The 23,134-nt window shown below is 51.9% G+C and overlaps 2 protein-coding genes across 2 annotated transcripts in view; both read left to right on the forward strand.

The window, feature by feature from the left end:
- The window catches only part of FAM117A (family with sequence similarity 117 member A), a 44,705-nt gene extending 31,144 nt beyond the window's left edge, over positions 1–13,561 (forward strand). Inside the window, exons 3-8 of the mRNA XM_045985777.1 lie at positions 3,441–3,536; positions 5,782–5,892; positions 6,354–6,488; positions 7,665–7,863; positions 9,268–9,418; positions 12,333–13,561. Of these exons, the coding sequence (XP_045841733.1) occupies positions 3,441–3,536; positions 5,782–5,892; positions 6,354–6,488; positions 7,665–7,863; positions 9,268–9,418; positions 12,333–12,633 (993 nt within the window). The 3' untranslated portion in view covers positions 12,634–13,561. The remainder of the gene's footprint in view (positions 1–3,440; positions 3,537–5,781; positions 5,893–6,353; positions 6,489–7,664; positions 7,864–9,267; positions 9,419–12,332) is intronic.
- Positions 13,562–16,044: 2,483 nt separating this feature from the next.
- On the forward strand, positions 16,045–22,732 carry SLC35B1 (solute carrier family 35 member B1). The gene is made up of 9 exons (XM_045986311.1): positions 16,045–16,334; positions 16,982–17,085; positions 17,639–17,769; positions 18,044–18,074; positions 18,651–18,808; positions 19,947–20,073; positions 20,815–20,921; positions 21,074–21,227; positions 22,476–22,732. The coding sequence occupies exons 1-9, from the start codon at positions 16,123–16,125 to the stop codon at positions 22,526–22,528; spliced, it is 1,077 nt and encodes a 358-aa protein (XP_045842267.1). The 5' UTR covers positions 16,045–16,122; the 3' UTR covers positions 22,529–22,732.
- Positions 22,733–23,134: the final 402 nt, after the last annotated feature.

Here is a 23,134-nt window from a genome sequence, read left to right on the forward strand (position 1 = left end):
CTCCACTTCCAGAGGATCATCTGGAACGACTTCTCCTGCTGCTGTCCTGCCGCGTGGCTTGACCCTTGCTGTGCGATAAAAGGGGGACTCTTTGAATGGTAGCCTTCCTTAGCTGTGGCTTTTCTGTGCCCCAGGGAGACCTCGGCTTAGACCTCTGCGGTGAGACCCAGAGGCGAAGCCGTCCATCTACCCAGATGCACTGGAACTAGGGAGCAGGGTGTGGGCCTCACTCTTGACACACCCCGTTCAGTCTGAGGGGCCGAAGCCCACACCCGTGCATGGGCTTGCTTTACAGATGCTCGGATGTCCATGGCTTCAAGCACAGGATGACCTGCTGTCTTAGGTTCCCAGGGCTGCTGTGACAAATGATCTCAACCTTCGTGGCTTAAAACAACAAAACTTGATTCTCTCACAGATCCGGAGGCTGGAAGTTGAATTCTGTTTCACTGGGCCAAGATCAAGGCGTTGGCAGGGCTGGGTGCTGAGAGAGCCATTCCTTGCATCTTCCAGCTTCTCTGGCTGCCAGCGCTCCTTGGCTTGTGGCCACATCGCTCTGGTATTTGTCTTTGTGGTCACATCACCTTATCTTTCTCCGTGTGTGTCTGATTGCCCTCTGTCTCTCTTATAAGGACACTTGTAATGGCCCAGGTTGTGTGTGAGATCCAGTATGGATCTCAGGATCCATAACTTAATCACATTTGTAAAAACTTTACCATATAAGGTAACACATATGGTTTCCAGGAATCAGGATCTGGTATCTTTGTAAAAGGGCCATTTTTCAGGCTGTCACACCAACTGACCTCATCTTCTCCTGCTTTGCCTCTTGCTCACTCTGCTCCAGCCACCACTGGCCTTGCCTCCTTATCGTTCTCAAACAAACCGTGCTCACTCCTGCCTCAGGGCCTTTGCACTGGCTGTTCCCGCCGTCTGGACCTCTTGTACCTCAGATATCCGCCTGGCTCACTCCCACATCCCCTTCACTTTTTCCTTCAGATGTTACTTTTTAATTGAGGATGTCCCTGACATTTAAAATCATGTTTCCCTGCCTAGCATTCCTATCTCCTTTCATTGCTGTGTTTTTCTCTTAGTACTTATCACTGTGTCCCCAGCTAGAACATAAAGGGAACAAGAATTTTTGTTGTTTTGCACCTGGCCATGTCTCCAGCACCTGGACCAGTACCTGGCATGCGGCGGCGCGTGTTTAGTAACTGTATGTTCGGTGTGTGGGTGATGTGTACTCCGAGCCATTTGTATAGAGGAGACGCGCAGAGGAGTTGTCAGCAAGAGGTACACAAGGTTGTGGGCTCCCTGAGGGGCAGGCTGGGAAGACTTGGTAGGGCAGGCCCTCAGATGGAGAGGGCAGGCTTAGAAGTCCAGGGTAAGGGGAGAAAGGAAGCAGAGCTAGGTTTGCCTGGGCACAGCGAGGGTGAGGGCCCATGGGATGGAAGGTAAGACAGCGACATCTGTGACCAGGGCGTGGCCAGGTGTTGCGGCAAAGCAGTGACCTTGTAGCTTGGTTTACACAGGGGTGGCCCTGGTTGCTAGATGTGGCTGAGCAGAGAGAGGGGAGGTAAGATGGATCGAGAGACATGATCCCTGTTTGGCGTGAATTTTCACATCCGTTGTAGACTCCACATCAACCCACGTGTCTCCTTCCAACCCCTCACACCTCTCCAAAGGAAGAAGGCAGTTGAGGAGCCTGTAAGAGATGTTAGTGGGTGGGGCTGTTGTGAGTGTGGTACCTTCCCGACGGAAGGGAAATGGGCATCATCACCTTCGCCATCCCTCCCCTGTGGCCTGTACGCGAGCTCAGCTTGGACGAGCAGAGCTAATGATCTGTAGGGCTGGCTTTGAAGCCCGGGGCGGGGAGGTGTTGTTTGTGTGTCTGCTGGGCCGAGGAGACTGGGGGCGAGGGGGACCTCCTCGTTTGCAGTATGCACAGCAGCTCTCCTGAGGCTCTGTGTACTGGCACCCCAGTTCGGGGAGAAGCAAGCATTGGGAAGTCGACCAGCTAGCCGTTTGGTTGCCGAATGCTATCACAGCTAGCTCTGCCTCCAGGGCTTGGGCTGTGGCCTGAAGGATGTGCTCCCTGCCCTCTTCCTGAAGGAGGGGGCCGTGGACTCTGGAGCCCTGGCTGGTCTTCCTTGTGGCGTGGTCAGGGAAGGAGGGTGGGGTAGCCATCTTACCCTGGCTGTGTCGCACAGGAAAGGCCCTGGTCAGCAGCTGGGAGAAGGAAGAGCCAGGGAGACTCAGCTCCCTGTTGCCCCTCCGTCCAGCTGTCGCACAGGGCAGTCTGCCCCCCACCCCCTCCCCGGTTCTTCTTCACAGCTGTTGGGTGGTGAGAGGTTGGGTTTTTTTCCCCCCTGCTCTTATCCTCCCCCTTTGCTGTTTGCAACAACCTCTCGGGGGAGGTCAGCAGATCTGCTGGAAGAGATGGTTCCCAGGCCCTCATGGTTTGGCAGCTCGTGCAGAGAACTTAGAGCTGGTTCCCCTGGAACATTCCCCCTTGGGCCCCTCCCTTGGAATGGAAGCAGGGGGTGTTGGTGGTGGTGGGAAGTGATCTAGTCCTCCTTTGCCTCCTGCTTGAGCCAGCAGCTTCCTCCCTCAGGTTGGGGCCCAGGAAATGGGTCTGCGACTCCGCCTGCCTCAATCTTGGCCTTCCTATGCAGCCAGGGAGGGGGATGTGGCCGACTGAGAGGTCTTTTCCCACAAAGGGCAGCACAGGGCCCCGGAGAAGGAGCTGTGATAAAGCCAGGAAGGGTCAGGGTCAGGGCTGAGTTCAGAATTCGGGCTTCCTCCTTGCTGAGAATATCCCCTCCCATGACTATTTAGGAGGACTTTGGGGCCCCCAGCATTCAATCCATGTGCAGGGAAAAATCATGAAGCCAGCAGGAGACACTGCTACACAGAAGCCTCTTGCTTCGGTTGAAGATGGAGGACGGGGGACCCCTACTGACATTTTTCCTGTTTTACCAAGTAATGATTGCTTATTGGAGTCCCGTCTAGTAACTTGTTTTGCATGACACTCCCAGGATCCCAGACCTATGCCAGACCCATAAAGGGTCCAAGAAGGAGGATGCTGGTGGTTCCCTGAGCCTGTGTTCTTCTGGGGCTGGTTGGGATAGGGAGGGCAGGACTTGTCCCGTGGGGAGCACCTGGAATAGCTGGGGCCAGAATCCATGTGTAAAGGTCACAAGAGAGTAAAAGCAGATTGGCCTTGTTGGCTTATCAGGGAGGGCTTCCTGGAGGACGTGGACTGGGAGAGAGGCAGTGAAGGTGGAGAAGCCTCAAAGAATAAAAGAGGCGGGCAGTGTTCGGGAGGCTGATGACCAGACGACAGAGAAGCCTTCAGAGAGCCACCACTTATGACCAGGAAGTGGCTGCTTCCCTGGAGCCTGCCTGAGAAGCCGCTCTGTCTCACGGGGTTTCTCTCCCTGCAGACACCCCTGTGCTGGCAAGAGCTGGAAGGGGAGCGGGCCAGCTCCTGTACACACAAGCGCTCGGCGTCCTGGGGCAGCACAGACCACCGAAAAGAGGTAACTGACCCCTTTGACTCATTGGCCATTGTAGCTGCCTCCTGCCTACGCCCAGTGTCCTGGATATGTCTGCTCCAAAGTGGCCTCAGATCTTCGGTCTCACTTGCCTTTTCCTAAACTGTCAGTGTCATGGCCCGGCTTAGGAGTCCATACCTTTCCACCAGCAGGAGCTTTGCCAGGGACCACAGGTGCCCTCCAACAGCCAGGTGCAGGGTGGGAGCCCCCACTGTTCTCTGTGTGCTTGGGGGTAAGCCATTCCGAGGCTGAAGAAAGACAGGGAGTGAGTTTCCGGTGAGCTGGAAGCCTCCAACCTCACCTCCTACTTAACTATGCATCCAGCCTTATTTTTTTTTAATTTTTTTTTTTAGATTTTATTTATTTATTTGACAGCACAAGCAGGGGGAGCGGCAGGTGGTGGGAGAAGCAAGTTCCCCACTGAGCAGGGAGCCCGACATGGGGCTTGATCCCAAGACCCCGGGATCATGACCTGAGCTGAAGGCAGATACTTAACCAATTGAGCCACCCAGGCATCCCATCCAGCCTTTTTTTTTTTTTTAAGATTTTATTTATTTGATGGACAGAGATCACAAGTAGGCAGAGAGGCAGGCAGAGAGAGAGGGGGAAGCAGGCTCCCTGCTGAGCAGAGAGCCCAGTGCGGGGGCTCGATCCCAGGACCCTGGGATCATGACCTGAGCTGAAGGCAGAGGCTTTAACCCACTGAGCCACACAGGCGCCCCCAGCCTTATTTTTAGAAGAAGAGAAAAATAGTTGTGTGTTTCCACTTTTCGCTGGCCCTCCCCCTCTCTCAGGAGGATGCCAGTCACTTAGGCCGAGTAGAGAGCGGCACAGATGGGGATCCTGGGCCGCAAACCACCTCCACCTGCCATGCCAGCTGGCAGCGCCTGAGGGCCGAGCCTCTGGGAGTCCCCTCGAGCAGCTCTTGGTTGCAAGAACAGAGAGAAAATGTGAAGGGAATGCTCTCTAAGTTAAAAGCTAGTGGGAAATACAGAGTATGTGAAGTTTGGAATGATCAGTAAGCAAGGTGTTTCCACTAAGGGTGGTCACGGTGTGAATGGTGCCTGAGAGCAGATCTAAAACCACTTCTTGGCAGTGGTCATAACTTGTATGGCACATCTCCTCTCTGATCCTATTTAATTTGGGCCCATATTTATTTATTTATTATAAATTTTTTTAAAAGATTTTTATTTTGGGGCACCTGCGTGGCTCAGTGGGTTAAAGCCTCTGCCTTCGGCTCAGGTCATGATCCTAGGGTCCTGGGATCGAGCCCCGCATCCGGCTCTCTGCCTCCACAGGGAGCCTGCTTCCTCCTCTCTCTCTGCCTGCCTCTCTCCCTAGTTGTGATTTCTCTCTGTCAAATAAATAAAATATTAAAAAAAAAGATTTTTATTTTATTTGACAGGTCTTTTAAAAGATTTTATTTATTTGATAGAGGCACAGCAAGAGAGGGAACACAAGCAGGGGGAGTTGGAAAGGGAGAAGCAGGCTTCCCGCTGAGCAGGGACCCCGATGCGGGGTTAGATCCCCCATGACCTGAGCCGAAGGTAGACGCTTAATATTTGAGCCACTCAGGTACCCCAATTTGGGCCCATATTTAAAAAGATCTGCATTTCCCTGGCCTTCGCCAGCTGAGGGCGAGTAGGTGGAGAATTACCCATGTGACAGGGATAATCCAAACCATTTCTAATAATGCGTAATTGTTACAAGATATGGAAGTCAGGACAAAATCTGAGACTCCCTCTTGAGCGTGGGCTCCTTGCTCAACCAAGTCTCCTTTAAAATGAGGGGAAATCCTTCCAACATTCCTGGTCCTAGGGCCTCTGCGATAGCTGTAAATGGACTTTGAAGAGTGAATTCAAAATCATCATTTCCCATTTCTATTAATAGCATGGTATTCCACGCCTTTGGAATCCGTGAAAGACAAAAATGGTTTCAGCATTGCGTATTTTGAATTTTTTGGAAACTGATCCATCTGATTCATTTTTCCAACTGATCCATGGAATACATGAAATTCAGAAACCGCAAATACCTCGTTCATAAGGTCTCCAGCTTGCTCGATGAGCGTATCATCTGTTCTGAACTCACCGAGCTTTCCTGGGAAGTTTTCCATCTTCCTCTTAGGCGTTTGGGTGGGCCTTGGGCAGCAGCTGCACCAGGGAGGAGGGACCCCCGTGCCCTTTAACTTTGCTTCACCTGCCTCTCCCTCCTCCCATCTCTGGGCTACCAGATTTCTAAGTTGAAGCACCAGCTGCAGAGGACGAAGCTAAGCCGCAGCGGGAAAGAGAAGGAGCGGGGCTCTCCCCTGCCAGGGGACCATGCCGTGCGGGGAGCCCTGAGGGTATGTATGTGTCCGCCCCCTTCCTGGGCCTGCGCCCCTTGTCGTCGCCCCACGTGGGCAGGTCCTCACAGGTCTTATGGCCGCTGATTGAGCCTGTCACGCTGCCTGCCCTGTGACCACCTGGCTGCCTAGGTAGTTTAGGCGCCAACTTGGGCTTGCTGAGTGAAGCCAGGAGGGCCAATGGCTCTCCCCTCCACCCCTGCACCCCCCTACCATTGACCCAGTGGTGAGCCTGCACATTCTAGAAGCACGCTCTAGACCTCTCAATGCACTAACTTCTGAAGAAAAGCCCCCTGAGTTTTCCTACTACAGTCGGCCCTGTCCCCAGATCCTCCTTGACCCACTTGGTTCTGCTGTGTAGACATGACCTTACCCTCCCTGATCAGAACTGGTAACTCTGCATGGCTTGCAGGGCCGGGGGCAGGCGTGGTCTGTGATTGTTCTGTCTGCCTCCTCCTCAGGCATCCCCTCCCAGCTTCCCCTCAGGGTCACCTGTCCTGCGACTCAGCCCCTGCCTGCACCGGAGCCTGGAAGGGCTCAACCAAGAGCTGGAGGAGGTGTTTGTGAAGGAACAGGGTGAAGAGGAGCTGCTGCGGGTGAGTGGGACGCGTCCTTGGTGCGGGGCAGCCAGCGGCTCGCTGAGGGTGGGTACAGGCCGGCGGCACTCCGGCTCTCTAGGGGGCTCCGGGCCATGGCCGTGTCGGGAGCACGGTGCAAACACCAGCCTGCACAAGGAACACAAATCGAGTTCATTAGATTCAAATAGACTTGGCCAGCAGGACAGCAGAACCGGGTGGTGGAGCGGAGGCTTGTGGTGCTGGGTGGGAAGAGAGAGAGCCGGCCTCAAATGGAGGGGAGACTCCGCAGCCAGGAGGAAGGGTCTCGGCACTGCCTTCTTCAGCTTACCGACCAGCTCCCTGCTCCCCGCCTTCTCATCCCTGTCACCATCACTGTCCCCCGTCCATGCCTCAGTCGCCTGTGTCCCTCACCTCTCCCCCCATGTCCACCTGGGGACCTGCATTCATCCATGTCCAGGTGCCCCTGGGCAGCCTCCCCTGACCCCACCCCACTCCCAGGCAGAATCATGTGCTGTGCTTTCTGCCATCTCAGGCACATTCTTATACTGACACAGTACAATTGGACAGTGCCAGTTGGGCAGTATTAATATAATTCTAATGGGCACACTCCTCAGTTTATGAGTTACATGCTGGTTGGTTTTAAATTAATGTCCATGTAGGATTTGATACCCACCCAGACACCTGCACACAGTTCAGTGAGCTATGGACACTAGTACCAGGGATGGTCAGTACTAGTACCTAGTACCTAGTACTAGGTACTAGGGTTAGTTAGTACTAGTACCAGGAAGCAAGGAGGGGGTATTTCCTATGTGATGGTGACGTGCGTGCCTGTCCTGCAGGGGCTCGCGTGGTCAGCGTCCTGGTGGTTCACCCCTTAGCATGTTTCTCACATGTTCTTCATCTTTGTGTTCCCGGAGAATGTCCCCGCCCTCAAGGCTTACAGCCTGCTGGTGGCATCACCTTGACGAGACCGTACAAATAAACACGTGATTCTAGATTGGGTCGCAAGGGCCAGGGGAGAAATAAAGAGGGGCTTTCCCCTGAATCAGTGACTTGAGAAAGCCGTGTTCCGGTGTCGCTGTGTGTCAGGGATAGTGGCCAGAACAGCGAGGGGAGGAGCTTAAGGGACAATCGCACTCTGCCAGCCCTGAAGAGAGGGGCCTGAGAGTACTTCCCCACCCTTTTCCCTGGCAGATCCTTGATATCCCTGATGGGCACCGCGCCCCAGCTCCCCCCCAGAGTGGCAGCTGTGACCACCCCCTCCTCCTGGAGCCTGGCAACCTTGCCAGCTCTCCCTCCGTGCCCCTGGCATCCCCCCAGCCTTCGGGCCCGGCCAGCCGTGAGGAACACCGGGGTACAGTCGAGGAGCTGGCATCCATCCCTCATGACAAAGGTAAGCTGAGTGGGGGCCAGGCAGGGCCCGCCTGAGGTCCAGGGGGCCCTCCATGCGCTTTCCCCCTCTAATCAATTTCAAAGCCTGGGAGTCCTCCTTACTAACCAACTAGAATATCTTCATGGGTCGTCTTTATCCTGTATGCCATACTAGCCATAGAAACGGTGCTTTCCACAGATTCTGGTTTATAATTTATATAAAGTCTCTGCACCTGCACTTCTAGTCTCAGTGGGACCCAGGCAAGCAGCGTCTCTCATCCTCCTGTTTTGGCTAAGGTTAGCATGCGGAGTGGAAAGCCTGTGGGTCTGTCTGGCTGGTCCACTGTGCACATTACTAGCAACAGGTCTCAAGGCAGTTGGGAAAGATAGACAATGAGCGAATGTGGTCTCTCACTCCAGGGTCACACTGCTTGACCCGGATTAAAACCCACCCTTTCCGACACCAAGTCTCTACTTTGTCCTGTGCCCTGTCCTGTGTCCTTCCTGGGAGAATGAGACCCAAGCCCTTCCTCCCCACGATAACGACCCTCCTCTCCTATAGCACTGTGGCCTGCCTCCTTGAACTAGATCCTCACAACGGCCTGTGAGGTAGACGGGTCAAGGGCATGTCTCACACTACGCAGAGGTAAACAGAGCATAGAGTAATAAGGAATAAATGACAGATAAATACAGATAAAATCAATATTGGCAGCCTAGACCAAGTATGTTCTCTGTGTGGAAAGGGAGAGGGATTTTATCCCATGAGTGGGGTTGAGTAAAGACTGTTCAAGAGCTCTTCCCGGCGGAAGGGATAGCTTCTCAACACCGTGGAGAGGACGAAGCTGTGATATGTTGTAGCAGGGCGGTGTGGTTTTGGAAGAAAGCAGGGAGACAGAAGTTAGGATTCCTTTAATGACGACTTGGAGTCCCAATTGTAGTCTGCTTCCTGGGAATATAGAATTGCTGTTAGACCTGATTTTTCTATCAATTCAACTGTATTTTAAAAATATATATATATTTATTTATATATTAGAGAGAGCACAGAGGCAGAGGGGCAGAGGCAGAGGGAGAGAATCCCAAGCAACCTTCCCACTCAGCATGGAGCCTGACATGGGGCTCGATCTCACGACCCTGATATCATGACCTGAGCTGAAATCAAGAGTCGGTTGCCCAACCAACTGAGCCACCCAGGCACCCCTCAACTATATTTTTTTATCCTATATCATGAAGTACAGACTTTCGTAAGCCACCTCAAAGCTGTCTTCAGGTAAAGCCTGGTCAGACAACGTGGATTATTCGCATAACACTGCCAATCCCCCCCACCACGTGTCCTAGTCTCACCCGTTTACACCGAAGCCTGAGCCCAGGAAAGCAAAGAGCCTCCTTTCCTTCAGCTCCACTGACCTCAGCTTCACTCCTTTTGCAGCCTCCTCTCCGGGCCGCCCAGCCTGCCTTGAAGACAGCAGCCCATCTCCGGTCCTTGCCTTTGCCGCCTCCCCTCGGCCCAATCACAGCTACGTCTTCAAACGGGAGCCCCCAGAAGGCTGCGAGAGAGTGCGTGTGTTCGAAGAGGCCGTGTGAGTACCTCCCGTGGACCGTGCACTGTGGACGGGGCAGGGTGGGGCCAGGGGTGGCGGTGACAGCCCCGCGCTATCCTCTCTGACAGGCCCTTCTTCCGCCTTGGACTCGCTCTCGGCCTGGGGCCATGGTCAACTTCAGATGCTCCGGATTGCACTTTTTCCATGACCAAACTTGTTGACATTACCTACTCAGAGCCCTTCAATCTTTGCTTATCATGATCTCTATGGAAACCTGCTCCCTGCCCACATGCCAGCCACAAGTGCTAGGGGAGCTGGAAAGAGATCTGAAACCCAAACCCTTTGTTTTTTTCTTTCTTTCTTTCTTTCTTTCTTTTTTTTTTTTTTTTTTGTTTCCATCCCTGGGGAAGGTGTGAGTTTGCTAGATGGTAATCGGAGAGAGAGAGAACATGCTAGTAGTTCTTTTCAGGCAAAGAGGGGGAAGTGTCTTGTCCCCAGTGGAGTGGTGGTGGGGGGGCCTGAACAGCTTCCTCCCTGCTTCCCAGTCTTCACCCTGGCGCTGTAGTAGTTCAAATGTCATGAACTCCCAGACAGAATTTTCCAGTCCTTACAAGGAAGGACTGGAATATTCCCAAGCCAGGTGGGGCAGTTCAGAAGTCGTTCTGATGTTGACTGACTTCTTTACCACAGTGCCTTCCCATTAGCAGAGAGGATCAAGGGCTGAACCTTTCCAGACGCCCACCTGGTCCCGCATAGCAGGCACCCCAAAGAGCTCATTTCCTTCCCCCCACCAGCTTCACAGTCAGCGGGACAGATTATCAGTCAGGAAGACTTGGTCCTGGCATGTGAGCTGAGATGTCTCTAGGACAGGGTTGGAGCCTTGAGAGCTCCATTCGCGTCGCAGGTAAGGGAGAGAACAGTGCGTGGTAGCGACAGAGGATACAGCTCGAAGGCAGAGTGGGAGTTAGGGAGAAAACATGGCCCCCCAGGCTGTTTGCTCCCAGCTTCGCTACGTAGCTGTCCAAGAACCCTGGGTCCTCAGGGGTGATGTGGAGGAAAAGACCAGATCTTGCCCCTTAAGCAGACTGGGCTCATGTGTCTCTCCCCAGTCCACGTTACGCTTGAGGAGCCACAGTCTGGGATTACTTGTGGAAATGAGGCCGGTGGCCTTTCCTGACTCTTCCACACTCATGACTGCCAACACGGTTCTTCAAGCCATCTCCTCCGGCTTCCTGGCCCTGTGTTAATCCTTTGAAAGAGATGGTGACTCTTGGGGCCCTGGGTGGCTCAGTCGGTTAAGCATCTGACTCTTTGATTTTGGCTCAGGTCATGATCTCAAAAACAAAAACAAAAACAAACAAAAAAAAGAGGTGGTGACCTATAGATTGCTTTCCAAGAGGCCCTGGGAGAGAAATTCTCAGCTCAGTGGGGCCTCTCCCGTGTATCAGCTTGCCCAAAATTGGGAAAGTTCTTGTGTTTCATAGTTCTTCTGTCCCATTTTCCTTTTACTGGCTGCTGATCCTGTAAGATGGTCTGGATTTCCCAGGAAGGGAGTCAAGCCATTCAGGGTCATGCCATTCGCCCTCATGTCCTTCAAGTGGGGCTTGGCCTCCTGGGTGGGCGTGCATACACTGAGAGCGTTCCCCTCTCCTGCCCATTCCTCACTGTCCGTAAGGTGGGATTCTTGTAAACCCTTCTTGGTCAGGGGAGACCTGGCCGCTGTGGACTCCGCTGGGACCCCAGGCCTTCCCAGAGACCCCCAGCACAGGGGTCTTCACCTCTTTCTTCCACCTCTTGCCCTGGGCTCACCCCTGCCCTCTTGCTGTCTCCCTCTTCTTCTGGGTTTGGAATTACTAGAATTCTGCAGTTAGAATGGTCATCAGTGTACCATGCTATATGCTAAGTGCATTTTCCTGTCTGTACCTTATACGAGAAGGGGAAGGCGATGGAGGAATCTCCTGGTAACAGAGCTTCACCATCGCACTACACCTTGGCCTTCCTAGGAGCCCTCACAACCAGCGGCTTCTCAGCTGCTTCCCCCTTAAAGTATGGCCAGACACTCCTCATCTTATCATAGGGATTCCTTACTCCAGAACTCCCTGACCTCCCTCCTTTTATCCTTCCATTTCTTCCACATGATCAGAGGAGTGGGGTTGGAACGGTGGTCAAGACCATGTGCTGAGTTAGAGCCCAGACCTCCTGCGAAGGTCGAAGGTCGGCCCGCCTTCTCACCTGGGTTGTTACCCTTGTGTCTGAGCAGGGGTTTTGGAAAATCAGGAATGTGTTCAAGAATGAGATTCCTTAGGTCAGTAGATTTTAGTAGGACACATTCCCTACCCCCACACCTGCCCAGGAGACATTTGGCAATGTCAGGGAACATTTTGGGTTGTCACAACTTAAGGAAGGCACAGGTGCTCCTGGCTTCTAGTGGGGAGGTGCCAAGGTCACTGTTAAGCACCCTCCAGTGCCCAGGGCAGCTCCCCACAACCACAGGTTATCCGGCTCAAAATGTCAATAGTGCTGATGCTGAGAGACCCTGCTTCAGGCTATGCAGTGTCTTAGGAAATCATTTTGCCTGAGTCTCTGCTTTTAGGCAAGCAGTCTGCCCTCAGAACACTGTAGTGATGAAACCTCTCAAATTAAAAGATCCCTTGGTCTCCTCTTCTAAAATCACCTCGTCAGGAAGTTCTCCTTCCCGTCTAGCTTCAATCCCTCCTGTTTCTAGCTGTGAAGTAGATTTCCTGTTGTTCAGCCATATTTCTCATAAATGGACTACTGAGCCTAAAGACTGGTGGTTGCTCCGTGGCCTGTAGTTCTTTGAGTAACTTTGAGTAAGCTCCCTGCTTGAACAGACACCCAGCTCCCCTGCTCCCCTGATGCCATGGCACTTCCCACCCCTTCTCACTGGCTGTTTCTCTCCCTGTGTGTGTGTGTTTCTCTCTCCAATCTCCAGGTCCCCAGGCCCTGATCTGGCCTTCCTGACTTCCTGTCCTGACAAGAACAAAGTCCATTTCAACCCGACCGGCTCGGCCTTCTGCCCCGTCAGCTTGATGAAGCCCCTCTTCCCCAGCATGGGCTTCATTTTCCGTAACTGCCCCTCAGGCCCGGGGTCCCCCCATCCCCCTGCCAGCCCCAGGCCACCGCCTCGGAAGGATCCAGAGGCCCCCAAAGCCGCCTCGCTGCCGTTCGAGCCATGGCAGCGCACCCCGCCGTCAGAAGAGCCCGTGCTTTTCCAGAGTTCCCTGATGGTCTGAGGGCCCCAACCCCACCACTTCGCCATGGAGACCAGTGCCTTGGTGGCAGGCCCCTCACTCGCTCCCCTGACGTGGGGGATGAGGGAGCCTTTCCCTCGCGGCCTTCGAGCACTTTCATTGATTGTGTCAAAGCCCTGTGTCCTCCTCCTGAGGGACACCGGCCCCTCCAAATGTGAGGGGACCTGCCTTCTCCACTAGCATCTGGGCAGCTCACAAGTCACACCTGTGTTCCTTCCGCCTCTCTCACTTGGTGGAAAATTCACCTGAAGGTCTTGAGTCACCCCACCCTGGGGTGTGAGTCCAAAGGACTGTCTGTGGGGCCCTTGACCTTGTCATGGAGCAAGCTAGCCATGATGGAAGGAGAGGGACCCCCACAGATTTCCTTCCCTCTCCTCCACAGACATGGAAGAGGAGATCTGAAAAGAGACAGCCCCATCCTCTCAGCCCTCGTCCCCTTGCCTCCCTCTCACTGGAGGAGCTGACCAAAGCAGCCCTAAAGGGGCCAAAACACTTGACCAATCCAGCTGCTGGCAGAGGGGGGAACCAAGCGTTTTTCCCAAGTGGCATTTTCATCTCGCTTTCACCCTAAGATTGTCCTCAGTGGCAGCCCGGCTTGCCCAGCCCCAGGTGGGTGGTGGTGGAGAGGGAGAGCTGGCGTTCTTCCCGGTGGCAAGCGGTGACTCCACCCCCCCCCCCACCTGCCCCGGGACTGGGGTGGATTAGAAAAATGCCTATTTTTCTTGTATCGATGTAGAAACTCTATTTTCTCCCAAAGACACTATTTTTGCAGCTGTTTGAAGTTTGTATATTTTCCGTACTGCAGAGCTTACACGAAATTGAAGAATGTTAATGTTCAAGTTTTCTTATCCTGTGTTTAGAAGTTGTTTTTTTGCAGATCTTGGTGTTAATAGACCAAATAAATAAGTATTCCCAGCAGCTTGAGGTTCTGATAAACATTTTTAGGGGAGGGGAATGGGATGGAGATTGAGTGTGTTATATTGAGCATCCTTGTCTTCAAGAGGGGTCTTTACTTAACATGGAATTATGTGGATGTGGGTGTTGTATGCATGTGGGTGTTACGTGGATGTGGGTGTTATATGGATGCACAGAGTCCCTGTCCTCAGGTCACCAGGCTCGGATTCTTTAGATGGACATCTAAGCAAGAGGTCCATGGAAAGGCTGTCCAAAATGAAGAGCGTGGTGTTGTGGGGTGAAGGAGTCAGTGGGGGAAGTCACTAATTCTTGGATGAGTCTGGGAACGCTCCCTAGGGAGAGTGGGTTTCAGAGAGGAAGCGACGGTGACCAAGTTTGACGTTGGGGGTGCTCCTTGCACTGGCAAGGGGAACAGGACCAGGGAACAGTCATCGGGTTGAATCTCTTGGCCCAGTTTTAGGGAAGCTTTAGCCCTTCTGGAGTATTCGTTCCATCTCTTGAGTACCCAGAACAAAGAGGGGTTTGCGGCCTCTCAGCTTTATAGTGCTGCACCTGTAAGTGCTCAGAGGCTCTGGGGAGAACTCAGAATAACCATCCCGACATTCTGATGGCGCATTATGATTTACAGACATTTTCACGACATATTATCCCCACCATATGGGTGAAAAGTTGGACTACCTCAAAGTCAGGCATAATAACTACAGTTGTATCTATGTCAGAAGACCATTCACCAGCTCAGTAAGCATCAGACACTGTGTTAGTGCTCGACATAAAACGTTATCAAGGGGTGCCTGGATGGCTCAGTGGGTTAAAGCCTCTGCCTTCGGCTCAGGTCATGATCTCAGGGTCCTGGGATCGAGCCCCGCATCGGGGCTCTCTGCTCATCAGGGAGCCTGCTTCCTCCTCTCTCTGCCTGCCTGCCTCTCTGCCTACTTGTGATCTCTGTCAAATAAAATCTTTAAAAAAAAAGTTATCAAAATATCACAGCAACCCAATGAGAGAAATTGATAAATCCCACTGGACTGACAAGAGGACAGAAAGATTGCATAACTTTACCCCCAAGACGCAGATACAAAGTGGGGGCGCCGAGATGGGGAAGCAGATCACTTGAATCCAGTGCCCATGCTTCTAACCACAGTGCTCTCCCCCTTGTTACTATTTTCCCATTAATTTCAGATGAGGAAACGACTCAGAGGCCAAGAGAATTGTTGGAAGTCCCGCTGGGGAAGCAGCAGAGCTGGGTCGGCAGCAGAGCTGGGTCTGGAACCCAGGTTTCTCACCCCAGCTACTGTAGGGTGCCTTGGCATCACAGGCTGATTCCGTGGAATAAGCCACTGGGTGAGGGAACAAATGTGGGGGCCCTATCCCCACGGAGATGAGGGATTGAGGACAGACCCTGTCTTCTATTTCTTACCCCTCCCCCTGAAAGATGTTTGGCCTACCCCCAAAGCCTTAGTGAGTCAGGCCCGGAGTGATGGGTGTGGTGCTGCCCAGAGTTTCCTTCCTTTGCCTGAGGCTGTGCCAAAGAAGTGGGCTGTCAGAAGCAGAGACGGAGCTTCTACCCAGATAGCAGCCCAGAGTCCATTGACTAAGTAGGGACTTGGAGGTTGTAGTGGAACCTCCTGGGGTCTTGCCCTAGCTCTTGGGGCCCTCAGGTGGGCCCAACCCTTGGATGAGGGAGGGGTTCCAAAAGGAGGTCACAGGTGGGAAAATCTGGAGGGCAGCATGAGGGTTTGTTCCACTGTTGGTGAGGTGTAACCAGAGGGACTCCGCTTCGGTAAGCTTCCATTTCCACCTCTAGGATGTGAGGAAGTAGGATTAGAGTTGAGAACGTGTAATGACTAACAATGCCTTAAACTTGCATAACACACTTTACAGTTTCTGAAACACTTTCACAAACCGCAGCTCATTTAATCCTCAGAACAGTGGAGAGGCGACAAGGGGGGGTGCTACTAATTGTCTATCCCAGGTTTCCGGGCTGGGAAAACTGTCGGCGACAAGCAAAGTTACCCCTTTGAAGCCTAGTGAGGACCCTTAGAAGGAGGACGGCTCTCAAACAAACGCCGGCCTTGAACGCTCTTCTTGCAGAAGGTGAGACGCCAACGCGGGGCAGCGGCTAGGGGGCGCTAGGGTTCCACTAGACTACCTGGCGTTAGGACCCAGCGGAAGCCTTAATGCCGACCGGCGAAGAGACTCGGATTAGCCCGGCAGGCCTCCTTCCAGCTCACCTGTCTGTCTTCGCACAGCGCAGCCAATTGGTGACCTCCACATTTACATACGTCATCACTCCTCGCCCGATAGCTCCTAGGCCATCCCGTCGAGCTCCGAGTCGCAGTTGTCCTCGGAGTTGCCTGATCGGAAGAGCCCGAGGGCTCGGCACTAATGTCCGGGCAGTGGCTCTTTCGGCCATCAGGAACGAAGGCAAGGTCCCAGGGCGGGTGTCCTTTCCTTGGGAAGGCTTTTGAGTCTCGAAGCTTTTCCTTCTCGGAGGCTCTGAGCTGGCAGCTCTGGCGGTGGCTGCTGGGGCCTACTGAGCGGCGGTCGCATGCAGCTCCTATGAGGCCCCTGTCGCCGGTCGGCGATGTCCGGCTGGAGCTGTCGCCGCCGCCGCCGCTGCCGCTGCCGGCTGTGAGCGGGTCTCCGGTCGGGTCGTCCGGGCGTCTCATGGCCGCTAGCAGCTCCCTGCTGCCCGACCGGCTGCGCCTGCCGCTCTGCTTCCTTGGCGTCTTTGTCTGCTATTTCTACTATGGGATCCTGCAGGAAAAGATGTGAGCAGATCCCCCGGGCGGCGCGCAGACTTGCTTACCCCACCCCCCCCGCCCCCGTGGCCGGGTTTGCGGGCCTCTGGCCCCTGACCCGGGTGTTCCCTCTTGCCCGCCCTCCCAGCCCTCCGACGACTTTGCAGCTGCGGCTGAGCCTGCTCAGATTGTGGTGTCCGGATTATAACCTGGTTATTTTTTCTTCTTTGTTTTTCTCCCTGTTGGTTCTAAGGGCTTGGGTTTTACAGGCTGAGAAGTCTACCCCCCACACAGGTTTCCTTGCTTACTAGCTACTCTTTGCTACTTCCAGATGTTTGCAGACAGCTGGTTCTTTTGCCCTCGGCATTGCTTGTGTTGCCCACATCCCCTCATCTGCTGCTAGGGGTACCTCGTTTTACTGTCCAATTTTCCACGTTTCCTCTAGCTCCATCCTTTACGGATATTCTTTCCTTAGGCTACCGGATAAGCAGGCTGGGATGTCTGGCTTCTAGATCCAACAAAATCACCCTTTTGTGAATGAGGCCAGTGAACCTTACATCCAGAGAAGCAAGATCATTTTAAAGCTTTCGGTAACTCTAGACATACTAGATGACACTGAGTGAAATACACTAATTCTTCTTCTTCTTCTTTTTTTTTTCTCATAATTTCATTCTTAGAACAAGAGGAAAGTATGGGGAGGGAGCCAAGCAGGAGACGTTCACTTTTGCCTTAACTTTGGTCTTCATTCAATGTGTGATCAATGCTGTGTTTGCCAAGATCTGTGAGTACCTAGTAATCTAGTAATCCCTATCCACTTTTAAGGTTTAACTTTCAACACTCCCACCTTCTTTAGTGCTTTCAAAGTCTCTCTGTTCAGTCTTCAAAACTAATGGCTTTGGAATGGGGTGAAATCCTATTTCCTTAAATTAGACCCAACTTCTGAGTCAGAAATGTGCAGAGAATGGGTATTCTGTGTGCCGGATCCCCGTTGAGAACAGTTAATTTTTTTTTCTTTCTTTCTCTTTGATTTTCCTTTATGTGTCTGCTTCAAACATGTTTTGAGCTGCTCTTTGTTCCCTGGGGGCTTCAGCAGAGCTAATTCGTCCCTTGAACTGAATGAGCCCCCATTCCTGCTCTGCATGTGGTCTTGTGTTAGGTATAGGTGAGATTGGAGAGTTGAATAACCTTCAGAGATTTCCTAGTCTAAGAAGACAGAAATACTTTGTGCTTCTCGTCTTATTTGGCACATTTCCTTTCACTTGGCTTCAGCTTTGGCTCAGTGGCCCATCCCAGGCCCACCAGGTTTCTCTTATATGTTTTTTGTCTCTTCCCAGTGATCCAGTTTCTTGACACTGCCAGGGTGGATCGCACTCGGAGCTGGCTCTATGCCGCCTGTTCTGTCTCCTATCTGGGTGCCATGGTCTCCAGCAACTCGGCACTGCAGTTTGTCAACTATCCGACTCAGGTGAAACCTCAGGGTGTGATGAGGGTTGGCTCAGAAGTTGTTTGAAAAGAACTAAGAATTCTTCGCTCAGGTCTGTGACTTAAATAAAAGAGATTGTGTTGGGAGAATTTCAGAGGGCAAAGAACCAGAGATCTGAGGTCTAGTGGCGGTGGGTTGGCCATGATAGGCTGTGGTTTCTGGTGCAGACCCGACATGACTTTTCTTAACAGAGTGCCTAGCACAGTGCCTGGCACATCCCAGAGGCTCACGAACTATTTGCTGAATTTTATTTCAGGTCCTTGGTAAATCCTGCAAGCCAATCCCAGGTAAGCAGAAGCAGATGGTCTCCCGCTACCTACCATTGTCAGTCTTCCTCTAGTAGGCTCTCTGCTCGTCTGCTAGAGTTGTGTGTCCTTTCGGGTTGTCATCCCATCACAGCTATCTCCAAAGCCAGCCCTCCTTCCCTTCCCCTTGTCATCCTGTCCTCTGTATCACTTCTGGTGGTGTTGGGTATACATGGGCTGGAAGCTCGAGGCTGACCAAGTCTGCTTCACATGCCAGTCATTTTGGTGTCCTGTGTGCTTACATTGTCATTAGAGTTAGGTCCCATTTTGATCGTCAGTTTCTTTCTTTCAACCTCTCACTCATCCACTGTCACCACCCTTTCCCTTGTTCCTTCTTGGATCGTTCACCTTTGTTCTCTGCCTTTTCCCTGCCTTCTGCCCTTTGTGCTCCCCATTGCTCAACCCTGCCTATCCAGGTGCCAGCCTTGTGCCTTCCTCATAGCTTCTATAGGCCTTCCTTCTCAGACATTCTTTTCTCACAGGAGTCTCCTAAGAGGACAGTGTTGGGCTCATCAGTGCCTGTGGGTATCCGAATTTTCCACTGTTTCTTCCCTGTAGTCATGCTCCTTGGAGTTACCCTCTTGAAGAAGAAGTACCCAATGGCCAAGTACCTGTGTGTGTTGCTAATTGTGGCTGGAGTGGCCCTTTTCATGTACAAACCCAAGAAAGTAGTTGGGATGGAAGAACACACAGTTGGCTACGGAGAGCTGCTTCTGGTATGTGATCCTGGTGGGAAAGGCAGCCTTTTCCAGTAATCACAACCAAGGAGCATCCCACCTGGGCATCCAAAAGGCTGGTTATGTGTCAAGAGAGAGATTGCGATGCTCCTTGCCCCCCATTTTGGGTCTTTGTCTCTTGCTGCATGGCCCCCGGCTCTGCTAAGGCTACAGCAGGAAGACTGAAATCTTGAACAACATCTCAGCTCTCCTGAGGGGTAACTCTGAGTCCTGCATTTAAGTGCTGGTGTGAGGCCAGAGAGACCTGAGAGCAAATAGGGAAGGAATGGCATGTTTCTCACTGTGGCTTTCTGAGAAACCTGGAAGCCAGAGTTTAAAAATAACACTGGAGTGGCTCTTGCTTGCTGTGTATTAGGCATTGTTTCCAGTGGTTTACCTATTAGTTGGTTAATTTTTTTATTTTAAAAGATTTTATTGCTTTATTTGGCAGAAAGAGACACAGTGAGAGAGGGAACACAAGCAAGGGGAAGTGGGAGAGGGAGAAGCAGGCTTCCCGCAGAACAAGGAGCCCTATGCAGGGCTTGATCCCAGGACCCCGAGATCATGACCTGAGCCGAAGGTAGACGCTTAACGACTGAGCCACCCAAAGCACCCCAGCTGGTTAATTTTTACAACAGTAACCTTATATGTAGTATTAGCTCCATTTTCCATATGAAGACACAGACAGAGGTTAAGTCACTTGCCATGGTCACACGGCTGTGAAGTGGCAGAAGTAGTGACTCACTTTGCCCAGGCTTCTAATCCCGGGCAGTAGGAGCAGAGAATCTAGTCCAGAGCACTCCTCCAGGGCAGGAGGCTACCAGGCCGGTACCAGGTGTCTGTTCTCTACTCTCACGGGAAAAATACGTGGCTCAGCACGTGTTCCAGGCTTCGTGGCACTGCCTCCCATCCCACTCTGATTATATTTACTCTGTGGCTCAGATAGTTCTAGTGCCTAGGCGGGGCAGTGGGCAGCCAGCACGATCTCTCCTGACCGAATGGTAGCAGTTTGTTCTGAGGACTCTGTCTTAAGACAGCAGCTTTGTGAGGAGTCTCAGAAAAGTGAGAGTCCTGTGTCCTGGCTTAGGGACGGGCCCTGGTGGCCTTCTCACTACAGGGTGCACCCTCTCTTTTCCAGTTACTATCTCTGACCCTGGATGGACTGACAGGTGTTTCCCAGGACCACATGCGAGCTCATTACCAAACAGGCTCCAACCACATGATGCTGAATATCAACCTTTGGTCGACATTGCTGCTGGGAGCCGGTAAGGAGCGGCTCTGCTGTTCTTTCCACACATCACCAGAGGGCAGACTGTCGCCCTCCAACAGATCCCTAGCTGAGACGCCGGTTGCAAACTTGCCCAGGCCAAAGGACTGTCTTGGCCCTAAGATACCCTTCTGTCCAAACCTTCCTGGAGAAACGTTCCCTGGCAGGCTCTGCTTGCTACTCATGACTGGCACGATCATAGGCAGACCTGTGACCTTTTCCCTGGGAGGACATGTGGTAGCAGGTCACAGGGGTGCCTTGGGAACTCGCCTTCTGAGAGAGATGAGATACCGGTATTTGGCCTATACTGACTGTAGTTTGAATACGAATGCATGTGCTTTTAAATCAGTACTTCCTAACCTCTTTTAAAATCTAGGCGCGTGTAGGAAGTACTTTTTGTACAGCACAGTGGGGTTAATGGAGGAGGCTGCTGATGACTGGAAGTGGCCAGCACTTGGGGCTGCCTTGAGCTGGGGATGTGTGGGTCAGTGTCTCCCCAACATCTGAGGATCTCTGCTTCCAGTGATTTTGGCAGAAGTAGCTAATTGACTCAAAAGCATCTCTGGGAAGAATCTTCGGTTAGTTTCTCTCATCAGGAAACTAGGAGCAGGATGCCTAGTGTGAACTCAGTCCCTGCATTTGTCCACACCCCATTCTGTGGGGTCATTTCCCAGGCTGTACAGACACGGGTGCCAACATAGGCTCCGTGCTCCATTCATCCTTTACCATTTCTCCCCAGGAATCCTGTTCACTGGGGAGCTCTGGCAGTTCTTGAGCTTTGCCGAAAGATACCCTACCATCATCTATAACATCCTGCTCTTTGGCCTGACCAGTGCCCTAGGTCAGGTGAGTACCTCAAGACCGGCTAGCCTGGCTTCCCCGAGAAAGACTGACCCGGGAAGACGGCGGCAAGACCAGCCCTGATGTACTGCCACAGATTTTGACCTTGGGGCAGAGCTGCAAGAGCCGGCCTGACCCCACTTTCTCGGTCTTTCTAGAGCTTCATCTTCATGACAGTTGTGTATTTTGGCCCCCTGACCTGCTCCATCATCACCACAACTCGAAAGTTCTTCACCATCTTGGCCTCTGTGATCCTCTTCGCCAACCCTATCAGCCCCCTGCAGTGGGTGGGCACCATACTTGTGTTCTTGGGTAAGTTCCCTGCGGAGCTCACATCTCTGGGCACATGGAGCAGCAGTCACAGAGCTTGCTTTTTCCTTTTTTGTTTTAATTAAGTGGTTTTTTTTGGAGCGAGAGGGAGAGAGAATCCCAAGCAGTCTCCTTGCTCAATACGGAGCCCAACTCGGCGTTCAATCTCAGGATCCTGAGATCATGACCTGAACCAAAATCAAGAGTCAGATGCTTAACCGACTGAGCCAGCCAGGTGCCCTGCGACAGAACTTTAGATATTTTTTTCCTGAAGTGTGTATTTATGAAATTGATTTATTTCATTTTATTTTATTTATTATTATTATTTTTAAAGATTTTATTTATTTATATGACAGAGAGAGAGATCACAAGTAGGCAGAGAGAGAGGAGGAAGCAGGCTCCCTGCGGAGCAGAGAGCCCATTCGGGGCTTGATCCCAGGACCCTGGGATCATGACCTGAGCTGAAGGCAGAGGCTTTAACCCACTGAGCCACCCAGGCACCACTGATTTAGTTATTTTAGAGAGGATGTTTTTAAAAAAGGAGAGGAGCAAAAAAAAAAAAAAAAAAAAAGCAAGCATTGCTCTTAATCCACCCTTCCTAATGAGCATTTCATTTTAGTGATCTTCCTCCAGCGACTTGGGTTTCCTCAGACACTGAGCAGATAAAATTGTTGTACTTACTCCCTACCAGTCTGTGTTGCTATGGATGAGATGAGGGAACTAGCTAAGAAGTACTGACATTTTTTCTTTAAGTTTTACTGTATTTTATTATATATATGTAATTATATATGTAACTTTATACACATATATATATACACACACATACGTAATTATCTATATCTTGGTGATTTTTTTCATTTGATGACTTACTTTTTCTCTGAGAGAGTTCTATAAAACCAGTGTTTGGAGTTAGTGTGTGTGTGTGTTTTTTTTTTAAAGATTTTATTTACTTATTTGACAAAGATCTCAAGTAGGCAGAGAGGCAGGCAGAGAGAGAGAGGGGGAAGCAGGCTCCCCGCTGAGCAGAGAGCCTGATGCGGGGCTCGATCCCAGGACATTGGGATCATGACCTGAGCCGAAGGCAGAGGCATTAACCCATTGAGCCACCCAGGCGCCCTGGAGTTAGTTTTATTTAAAGCCCCAATTTTGGAGAACGAAGCTGACCTTCCCCTCCCCCCATGCCACTCTTAAAATCATTGGTAGGTTTCATTTCTCATCATAAAGCTAAGCCCATCTTCTCCCTTTTCATAGGTCTCGGTCTCGATGCCAAGTTTGGAAAAGGAGCCAAGAAGACATCCCACTAGGAAGAGAGAGACTACCTCCACTTCGAGAATATTTAAGTTATTATCTCAAATACGGACATCTCTTAGGCAAATGGACACAATAGGGATAAAGGACTGGGTTCCAGTCTGCTTTTGGTTTTTGTGGGGTTTTTTGTTTTGTTTTGTTTTTTAAAAAAAGGAAGCAAAATCACATATTCTGAAAAAAGCACTTGGATTTTAATAAGACAGAGTTGGCAGTTTCTGTTCTAGACAACCTGGAGCACAGCCTAACTGGAGGGGAGGAGGGGGAGGAAGAGGCAGAGCCTGGTGCTCTTTACCCAAACTCCCGCTCGGGTGCAGGAAACTTGGCTGGGTGGTTCACTCCCCCCGGACCCCAAGCGTTGCAGGGAAGACCTTGAATAGATTTGCAGTTGGCCTTGTGGCCTCTGTTACCGCAGGTGAGGATCTGAATCTGCCAGGACAGGTGGCTGGCTGTTAGAGCCAGAGAATGTCAAAATCACTTTATCTCTTCAAGCTCTGGTGGGCAAATATTTCCTTAAAAACTCCCGATACAGTCTTTCCTCAGGAAACCTCCCTTGACGTTGGGGGCGGGGGTGGAAATGAGCCCAGTGTCTCAGAGCCTGCTGT

Source organism: Meles meles, chromosome 18 (assembly GCF_922984935.1).
Source record: "Meles meles chromosome 18, mMelMel3.1 paternal haplotype, whole genome shotgun sequence".
NCBI classification, from domain to species: domain Eukaryota; kingdom Metazoa; phylum Chordata; class Mammalia; order Carnivora; family Mustelidae; genus Meles; species Meles meles.

Bases quoted from the DNA above. Each gene is read 5' to 3' on its own strand.
- SLC35B1 (XM_045986311.1), top strand. From the start codon at position 16,123: ATGAGGCCCCTGTCGCCGGTCGGCGATGTCCGGCTGGAGCTGTCGCCG. The intron at 17,770-18,043 runs GTGAAACCTCAG...ATTTTATTTCAG, and splicing joins TTGTCAACTATCCGACTCAG to GTCCTTGGTAAATCCTGCAA. The intron at 20,922-21,073 runs GTGAGTACCTCA...CGGTCTTTCTAG, and splicing joins TGACCAGTGCCCTAGGTCAG to AGCTTCATCTTCATGACAGT.